This window comes from Varroa destructor, unplaced genomic scaffold (genome assembly GCF_002443255.2).
Source record: "Varroa destructor unplaced genomic scaffold, Vdes_3.0 BEIS01000001.1, whole genome shotgun sequence".
In the NCBI taxonomy this organism is placed as follows: Eukaryota; Metazoa; Arthropoda; class Arachnida; order Mesostigmata; family Varroidae; genus Varroa; species Varroa destructor.
This window is the reverse complement of record NW_019211454.1, coordinates 41,834,564-41,845,060: the sequence shown is the minus strand read 5'-3', so window position 1 is coordinate 41,845,060 and position 10,497 is coordinate 41,834,564. Positions and strand designations below refer to the sequence as shown.

General features: G+C 40.0%; 1 protein-coding gene across 1 annotated transcript; it reads right to left on the bottom strand.

Moving 5' to 3' along the window:
• Positions 1-3,381: 3,381 nt before the first annotated feature.
• On the bottom strand, positions 3,382-7,637 carry LOC111243388 (uncharacterized). Its single transcript, XM_022788873.2, has 4 exons — positions 6,621-7,637; positions 5,884-6,168; positions 3,996-4,464; positions 3,382-3,788 (listed from the first exon to the last, which is right to left on the bottom strand). The coding sequence occupies exons 1-4, from the start codon at positions 7,050-7,052 to the stop codon at positions 3,382-3,384; spliced, it is 1,593 nt and encodes a 530-aa protein (XP_022644608.2). The 5' UTR covers positions 7,053-7,637.
• Positions 7,638-10,497: the final 2,860 nt, after the last annotated feature.

The window sequence follows — 10,497 nt, the reverse complement described above, 5'->3', positions numbered from 1 at the left end:
TATTGGTGACGCTCTGCACAGTGGAGTCACTCGACCTTTTCGGTGTTTGCCGTTGGCTTACTTATTTTTGTTGTTTACTGTTTCGTCATCTGTTTTTCTCAAGGTTTCTTACCTCTAGATCTCGCTCCTTGTTCTGCCTGTATGCGCACATTTAGTTTGTTTTCCATTTTTGTCTAGCGTCTTCTCTGGCATTTTCTGTTAGCCTGTTCAATATCTTCTACTTTATAGCGTCGCTGCGTCCTCCTACACTGTGGACGCCAGTTGCTGCTGGGCCGCAAACGGCAGCTGTTGAGACGCCCTTTGCCCTTAATTCCACTGACTTCAAATGTCGTCATCACTCGACATTGAACTTGTTTCTCAATTTCGTCGTCTCTAAAAATATGCCTAAATGCTAACGAATTTGGCCACCTCCATTTTAAAATCAAGACGGTATCGTATAGGCGGCCTGCTAATTGCGCATTCGAATCAAAATTGAGCAGGACGGTTGACGTCTTAAGAGGATAAGTAATTAAAAAAAAAGCAGCGGCAACTTGAGTTCAAAGTTGTGCTGTGTGGCGACGTTATGGTAAGTGCCTTTTGACGTTTTCCATTGTTTGACACTCCCTACTAGTCTTACTGTCCACAGAATTTGCTGTGTTTCCTGTGTCGTCATGTGCTTGTTTTGTTCACCGTTGCTTGTTCGACCTGTTGTTTTTTTTTCGTTGGTGTTGCTATAATCGCTACCACAACCGAAGCGATGACGCGGGATAGAGAAAAAAAGAAGCACGCCTGCATTTGGCATTCGGGCGAACGAGCTCATGTGCGTTTGCCCTTAAGCGTCCGTAATGTATGTTATATTGGGCTTAGTGGGTAAGGTCTGTGCACGTCCATGTCGGTGTCCTGCGTCACACCATTCTGAACGGTCATTGATTGTGCAAATAAACGCCCGAGTAAAGGGGATGTGCACGATTTCCTCAACGGTCTTTAAAGACAATTCGATCTTGTTCCGTTACAAATACACACGTCCACATACACAAACTGTTTTTGAAGTAAAAAATCAGATTTGACTTAACAACGGCAGCGCCGATAAGGATCCTTGTGTTACATATTTCGATACATGTATGTATGTATGTATGTATGTATGCACCAATGTGCAAGATTAAAGGTGTGAGTATGAGAAATGTAATGTTACAAAATGGCGTGGCCATAATAAAAAGTAACGATACGGATCAGAATATGTAGGTAACCGAGAACAGCCGACGAGCAATCTAATCTAATCAATATACTGTTGCATCCTAGAGGACGCATCTAGATGGCGCACTTTCATACACGTATGTTTTATAAGCTATTGCTATAATGAAAAGTGCTCCATAATTGTGATGCAGTCCGCAATTACGTTTACATGCGTATCACGAAGGCCGGCTTTTATCGTTTGAAGACTATGCTTTTAAGAGATGGCTTGTGAACTCGCGTCAAAAGTTAGACAGTAAATGATCACCATTAGGACTATTTAATCGTTCTAGTAAGTGCTCGAATTGGGATGTATATGGTATATGGAGTTAATTTTATAACGAACGTCAAACTATAACACAGAGCTTGGTGATCCCTTCTACGCACTTGGATGTTGGCAGACGGCTACGAACAGACGGAAAACGCTGAGTACAAGGACGGACGCTGTATATCCACCTATTAGTTCAGACAGGTGGCATATAAAGCGCTACGTTTGCCATTTAGAGTATTAGGTAAAACGGGAAAACGTGTCCTAGTCGGTCGGCCGACAAATTTACCTTTGAACTTAAAAAATACATCGTAAGATCTATAGCTTAGAATCTCTAACCGTCCAGCAATGCCTAGGTAGTCTTGAATTTGCTACGGGCAAGACTAACTCACGAAAAAGAGACGCTCAGTGCACAATTTATAATATTCTTAAACATAGCCTGAATTGTATATCGTCGTTCTTGTATCGTCGTGGGCTGCGTCAGCCCAGAAAAGCTGCCGTGTGCGTCCCTGACGATCTTCTTTTTTGTAGGGTTGAAACAATTTTCGCAATTGTCTTGTTTCTATTTGTTTTTTTTCTTACTTAGCCCTGTATACAAAAGGGACAAGGAAACGTTTAGTACCCGTATACGATACTTATAGATAACAGTAACACTCCCTATCAGATCGAAGGGATATTAGGGTATTATCAAATAAGTACATTTGTCGATCAATGATTGTTATGGAAACGGAGCCTTGTTAGCGGTGTGCACCAAAATGCTCACTCTGAACGTTATCGCAAGCATTGTCTTATTCCGGAAAATTTTCTAACCTCATCCTATGATCTTATATACACACAAACTTTATCTACTGACTGAAACAGTTAATCGCAAACGCAGTGGTACACAAACTATGGTTACTAAATTATGTCGCTGTTGCCCCTTCAAGCGATGATATATACGAGACAACATTACGAATGGGTAAATAGTGTTTCTAAATAAAACAGAAAATGACTCGATTTTTATAAGTGTTTATAGATTTTTTTGGAATGTAATAACGAAAAACTGTTTTATAAAGTCTCTATGAATATAGATCTCGATGAAAAAAAAAGTCAAACACGTACGCAGCACACTAGGTATAGAACTATGGTTTTGAATGTGCGATCTCGAACTATACGAAATCTTTTTTTAGTGCTACGTTCATATATATATACGAGCAAGTGTCTAAGAAGCAAGTGCCATAACGACAAAGTTAATTCTACCACCTAGATAAATAGTGAAAGTTGCCCCTGACTAACTGTAGAAACAATGGCAACCCGTTAAATTCACATTTTCATATACGGGCTGGTAGTTAACTCTGTCAAAGGCTCTAGCAAAATAGGCACCGTCTAATGCTCGATTATCGACATCTGGATAAGCCAGCCCTAGTCTGTAAGCATTGGCCGTTGTTAAAAATCTGTATTCCTTCCACGAATTTGAAGACAGTTTCTTTAGAAGAAGAAGCTTCTTTAGACAAACATCCTTAAGAAGCATACAGCAACGACACTGATAGTAATAATAAATAAAGAAAATCAGGTTTGGAATGATCTGCTTTTGCTTGCTGATTCATTTTGCTACCGATACACACTACCAAAATGACCTAAATGCTTCGAAAACCTGCTAAAGAGTTCATCAGCTTCTTATGACAAAAAATGTTTTCTTTCTCTCTCTCTCTCTCTCTCTCTCTCTCTCTCTCTCTCTCTCAGCTTCTTCACGAAAGGCGGATTTTCGCATACCTTTCACATATTTAATCTTTCTCGCTCTTTCACTCTCGCGCAAATGCGCTATCTAATACACCGGTCTGTTCATAGAAGCCGATGTGTCTTGGTTATTAAGCAGGAGGCCACATTCGAATCCCTAAGCATTTTTATTGAGTTAAAATATGTTGCTACTTTTTCGATGTCATAACTGCTAGAATTAACATTACACTGGCTACAACAATGAGGCCAATAAAGTTGGTAAGGTGCCGTTCGACTGAATGTCCGCGAGAGGTATAAATAACTGAAGCAGGGGCACCGACGCCGGCCCTACTTTTTGCCCGCACCTGCACCAAATATAGTTTGCTTTTTCCTATGCCGTGCACGTCTATAAAATTAACCGAGGCATTAACGCAGCGTTGCATAAATAGCGCCTGGGCCTGTACGGCTGGGACCTGTTGGGCTGACGGGTTCGTTGAGATCTGAACCTCGTAAGTTAACACAAGGTTATCGGGAGCAGTGTATGGGGGTGGATTCCACAGAAGGCGTAAGCCGTGCATCGTCTCCTCGACGCTAATCATACTTGGGGGCCCAGGAGCTGAAAGTTAGAAATGGGAAATAGTTGGTAATTGCTTGACACGCCATAAGAAAAAAAAGTCACTTGGGTTAGATAGATGCAAGCCAAATTGCGGCCATCTTTGTAGTCAATTTATGTGTGAAATTTATTGATGATGATGATGACGATGGGCCTATGCGTGGTAATGCGTTTTCTAAAGTTAATTCTTGTGCCAAATCTGATAGTTACCGCACATGGAGAAGTTGTGGTTGAATGCTTCGAGACAAGAAGGCGTTTCAAACCATCTTGTGTAGTTGAAACCGCTAAATATTGTGCCTGTCGAATCCGTTGATTTAATTACCATTGTGTAGTTTTGGGTGAACGCTAGATCTTGGAGATCCTTTCGGAAGAAATCCTGCGGTAGACTGTGAATACGACGAGAGGTAGAACCATGAAGGTTGTTGATAATATCAATGGAGTAATCACACGATGGCAGAATCTGATGTTTAAAAACAATCGTTGCTTTGATTCGACGATTATAACCTTCCATACGTATTATGCGTACGTTCTTTGGAGCCTCAAATTCGCCTGGTTTAGGTGACGCGTATGTCCAGTGAGAAGACCTAGCAGGAAGAACGCCATCCACCGTAACAGGGGTCACTCGGTATTGATGCACGCCGCCTGCTTCAACGGGAATCATTGTTAACCCCGACCAACTCTAACGGATTACAAATAGCTATTATTATTATCAATCAGCTGTTTCAGTCGTAGTTCATTTTCATAGCCTCGTTCCATACTTTAAGGATACTTAGGACGCCACGTACATCTGCTACGCTTCTCGTAAGTCTGTGATAAAATATTATATAATTGGCTTATACTATTAGAGAATATATTATTATTTTATAGTTGACTGAATACCAAATGTACATAAATTATTAGTCAATTTTGTACCAGGTTCTGTTCTGATAGTTGAAAAAATAGTCGTTGATTTAAATCGGCAGGGTAAAATCAAACGTAGGAGGGAGACATTCAAGTAAGTTTTATTGATAAAGTATTGGGCAGGACTTGCCGTTTCTGTTCGTTAAAGGCAATAATTAAGAACGGCTTGCTTAATCTTTTTGCTCATTGTTGGCAGGACGTTCTTGCAAGTTACGCTTCGTTGTCAGGAAGAAACTTCCCCGAGTAAAGAGAGCCCCTGAGATTCATCTGGGAATCACATAAATCGTTGCGATGCAAGAAGTGTAACTGCTAAATACAATGATACACGTGTTCTGGGTTAAAAAATTAAAATTTTCCATCAGGCTCGAAAAGATGATATGACAGGCGAAAACTGCTATGGGAAAAGAAGTTACATTAAAATTGATGAGATCAATTTCTATAATAATAATAATAATAAGAAAATAAATAATAACAGTCTTGCTTTCGGTGCAGCGGCATAAATTTTTTTCGAAATAATTTTTCGAATTTACTATGTTATAGTTTTTTTTTTTTTTTTTGTAATACGTCAGTCTTGTTATCTCTAAAATACCATTAAAAAATAATACCATTTGACGTTGAAAACCGTATCGTAGCAGATCGGCTAAGAAGCGATTCCAGATTGGTCTGATTGAGATAGTTATAGTACTATAACGATCTGTAAATATATAAAGTACAGACGCACCTGGTGACATCTATAAAACCCATACTTAAAAGAGCGTTTCAAATTTTTTGCGCGAATGATTCAACTAAAATAACCGCTAATAGAAAAGTCGCTGGGAGTATCTAAATTCATGTCCGGTTTTATCTAAAGCACCACAGTAGACACCGAGATACTCTGATCATTTTTCGGCTACGCGACCCATATCAAGTCCACTAGAGACCAAAGTGGTAATGATATAAGACTAAATAGAGTAACCAGCGGTGAAGACAAACTGGAGTGAGTGAATCGCTGATTCGTCTGATACATAATAATCTTCCGTTTACCGTTTGCCCTTGTACTCTAGTACTTTGCTGAGTCATTTCTCGCCACCCGAACCAGTGTTCAATCAGCTATTAGTAGCTCATCTACGGTGTGCTTGCATATTTAATCAAGTTCAAGCGATTTAAATAAAAGAGAAGCTACAGATACAAGTTTAAGTTCTACAGTATCGTGAATTACCATTCCCTGTAACGTCCACGGTTCTTCGATGTTCGGCTGCGATCGGGTTCGGTGCTCGACGATAAACACAATAGGTACAGATGACCTTACGTACGTCCTGGATGTCGTGTTAGATAGATACAATTCGAACATAAATCCTGTGACGAATCTTTGAGTGTATTTTAGGCAAACTGCACGGGGCCGGTCTAGCTTCAATTCCGCGAGTTTCACTGAATCAGCCAACAGGTTTTTCGGCTGGGCAACTAAATGCTGACGGAAATCACCTACGATCCTGCATATGGCAAGCTGGCCATAAACAACAACGAACAGAAGGCTAGCTCATGTTAGCGAAAACACTTTTGTTCTAATATGATTGAATTCTACGAATGAGCTTTGTGAGTTTACATTACTATAGGGCACGAAGAACGCTAACGATCGCAGAACGTCTTATAAACTAACGCGTCAAAAACGTAATCGATATGATAAGGTGTCCAAAATCATTCTATTTTTTTTTTTTAGTTGTTCGCTGATCCCTGTGATGTTATTGCGCACTTATATTATAATAAATATGCTCAACTCTTCGCTTTTCTCAATGCTTTTCGAAAGAAACTTCAATCTTGTTTATGCCTACAGACCAAACAATGATAAGGTAAACTGAGATAAAATAGACTATATATATATATATATATATATATATACTAAAATTAACAGGACTATTTTTATTAAAAGGTCACGCACTACTTGAAAGACAAACCTACCGATCTGCATTGTCGGTTACACTCACTCGGGGGTAGTTCACAAGCTAATTCACAAGTCCTGCATTTCGCACTGGTTCTACAGTCAGTTTCTATTAGAAAACCAGGATCATTCCTCGTTTTCTCAAGTTCAGGCGCGGAGAATAGCAACCGACATTTCGCTTTACATCGTCCGACTTGAACCGCTGCTAAAAATTGAGACGAGTGCCTCACGGACTGCTCAGCAACCCGGGTCTTGTCCACACCGTCCTGTTGCGTTCCTGTATTGAGAACGTCCTGTTGGTATGAAAAAGACGTATTCAACAATCGTGGTACGCTTCCTCTTAGACCAAAATCGGGCCTTGGCGCATTGGTGTACAGTGAACGACTGAATATCGACGTGTTGCAGTGGCCAGTGAAAACGCAAGTGGCTAAAAGAAGTAGCAACATTGCCATTGCTGCGTTCGGATCTTGCTAATAAGCTAGGCGATCAGACGCTTTCAGCCCATTGATTGATCTGCGCTGGTTATAGATCAGGTTTATATAGCAGGCAGATTAATTCGAATAACTAACAATGTACATCTCCAACAGCAGTTGTCTCACAATGCCCTTTCAGCTGTTAAGCCGTCCGAGGGTAGGTTCCTTCGACACTGAGGGCCAATTTTTCATCTCAGCAGGACTAATTAGCACAGAGTGTACAAATGGTTTTCTGATGAAACGAGTTTTCCATTTCAAACGAGATATCACTCTAATTTAAAATTATTTCGTGATAATTGCTAAATTAGTTTAAAGTCAATACCATATGTCGGGTTTCTGAAGTAGGGGTACTGGCGTTTGTTTGGCGAAAATGCTGGCGAACTAAAACTAATAGTATTAGACAGGGGCATTTCGAGTGCAGCCGCAACATCTTTAGCAAGGGCCATGAAGTCAGCTTTTATCTGTTAACTGGTGATAAAAGTAAGTTGAAAATAAGATGAAGATTGCTTGATCAAGTGGGCTTCTAAAGTACAAGATGACATATTATTCCATTTCAAACTTGCCAAAAACCTACGATGAATGCCTATATCGTCTGGGAAACGATTATAAAAAGTTCTGTACACTGGCTATTGGCATATCTTGTGTCCTCTTCGATTACGCTACTTACGTCGATTTCGTGGTCATGACCTTACGAGTAAAGTGTCCTAACTAACATAGCGAATGCAAGAAAACGCAAAGATTGCTGTGCCCGCAATTGTATTAAGACGGCTAACCTTGGTCGCGTGATTTCGAATCTTACGTGTCTCAAAGTTTGCTAGACAAATACGTCCCCACTGTACCGTTAACGAGACCTTTTCCATCGCAAAAAATGTATTCATCTACCACGCTGCAATGCCGATTGAATGAATGCCGCATATATCATGGCTTCAATGGAATGATGCCTGATACTTCAACTCGCTCTCTATGATTTTAGCGATAAATACATCATGCTAGTGTATGCTCTTCCTTAACAGACCCACACCAAAAACTAAATCATTTTGACGCCAACAACATTCTGTAAATAAGTCATCACAAAATCATAATCGGCGTCTCCGGGTGTCTCCTCCTGCTCCTAGACGGCCTGTTTCGTAGCGAACGCATGAAGCATCTCATCCATATGTTCCATAAAGCCATCCAATTCGCTATCCGCACCGTTCACATGCACTTTGTAGAAATACTGAGTATAAAGTAAATCCGATACCTTCGTTGGCCTTCGAATACCTTCGTCCAGTGAGTTAAACGGAAACCATTTATTTGCTAAAAAGGATAACTTCCAAGGCTATTCCATATGGTTAAATTTGCATTGGAACTTAACGAACTAAGAAGATTACGACCGAGATGATATGAGTCAACACATTTTTCCCTACAGCATGAAAAGTTAGCTAGTGAATATGGTGTATACGTCACAAACAAGATCAACGTAAAAAAGAGATTGTCTTTTTAGTAACGCTATTTAGTTATCTTGCACAAACGATCTGGTCATGTAATGTAACTTGAAATCAGTTGAAACTATTCGCTCAACAGACTGAACCTGATCCGTACACAATAACGAAGCCACGCTTTTCAAAATTATAGCCGGCAGATTAACTGACCAATCGCAGAAGTCCATGCAGGGGCATGGTGGGGGTGTTAGCTGCCTGAGGAAGAACAGTTGTTTCTTCGATGGCCGGCCAATCAATTGACAACGGAATGCGAAAATAAGAATTCTGTCTTTCGCCTTCTCTGGTCGACTGGGCAATTTTAGAGCAAAGGTCGCCGGCCTACGGATACGGCTGGCCTCCTCACACGCTGGAGCACGACAGCTTAACGCGACCTTTACTTTACATTATACAAAAATCTAATAAAATTGCGACAAACTACCAATATCAACGTATCTGTTCTTTTTATAAACAGGGAAAAATTAGCAGTCCGAACGAAGTAACGGCACCGGTATAACTACATGTTTTTTTATAAATACATTTCGATTGGTGTGGTTAGAAAATTTTCACGCAAAACTCATATTCTTACGTAACAGAAGAGGCGGAACTTGGTTCGAATTGTTCTTTTTCTTAGGATTCAATAATGAGTGGCTCAAGAATATTCAGTGGTGTTAAAAGTACAATGACAGTATCACAGGGAGACTCACGCCGATCCATTACTTGCAATTAATTAGACAGGAAGTGAGTTAACAGAATTGCTCACGCTGCTCATAAATAACGTTCCGGATCTTCGAGAGTACTTAGTAAACATATATAAGACAATTTCGTAAATTTAGCATCTAGACAAAACAGTCCAACAATGCTATACGCTATCAATGAAGATCCAGAGCAATGAAAAATATATCTGCACATAGAATTCGGAACTAATGGAAATAAGATGTGCTGATGGAGCGAAGAAGCTTCACTCAAATAAAATGGCGAAATCTGCGTTCATCTACTGAGCCGTTCTGTTTTCACGGAAGAGCGGCAAGCGAGTTTCCTACAAGCGGTGCAACTTCTTATGGAAACGATTGATTTTTCCTACAGTGCATTGATGGTGACCAATTGCCTGAAGATAGGGCAACTAGCTCTTTTTTCACCGCACTTTCGAGATAATTTCGGTAAAAATAGCAAATTTCGATCGAGCATCAGTATCGTATTCGCGTTTCCTGACTAGAATCTTCTAAACAGATTGCTCAGATGATGGGGTTCTCGATACTATCCTACACGTTCCCAAATGACAGCAGTGTGCTTTTTCTTATCCGAAGCGATGACACACGCAAAGGTTTAAAAGTTAAAATTGTATAGGGATTCACTTCTGAAGTTTGTAAATCACTACTACCCCGTTGTCATCAGCGAATTGACAGAAAAACGATTTTGGCCATTTTCAATCTATGTGGCTTTACAATTTTAATATTAATTTTAGATAAACGAGGTCATAAAGATTTAAGCTGAGCTACGCCATTGGGATTTCTGTTTTTTCGTCTATAAACATTGATTTTAGAAAGGACGCTAGAAGCGATTAGCCTTAGCTGGGATGTTATGGTAGGCTTCTATTAGGCGCTGCAGTTACCTTCGCATGCCCCAGGGGTCTACTTATTACAGTGAGATTTATTGAAAATACACGTGGAGAGAAGCTGTAAGTTTATAATAATTACTTTCATAACAATACGATTAAAATATAAAAATATCGCTATTTCGTCTTATAAGGGCGCATATGGTAGATAGGGAACTTTACATTCCCTTTTCACTTTATTTTTCTGCAAGCTCAGAAAAAATTGGGCAAATCCAGATCATTATCAGCAGCTGTTAAATTACCGATACTTTGCATATACCTATAGTGTGGCATATACATCTGGATGATCGGGCCAGCTGGTTATCCTAGCGTAACAGGGTCAGTTTCCGGAATTAAAATAGAGACTCGAATG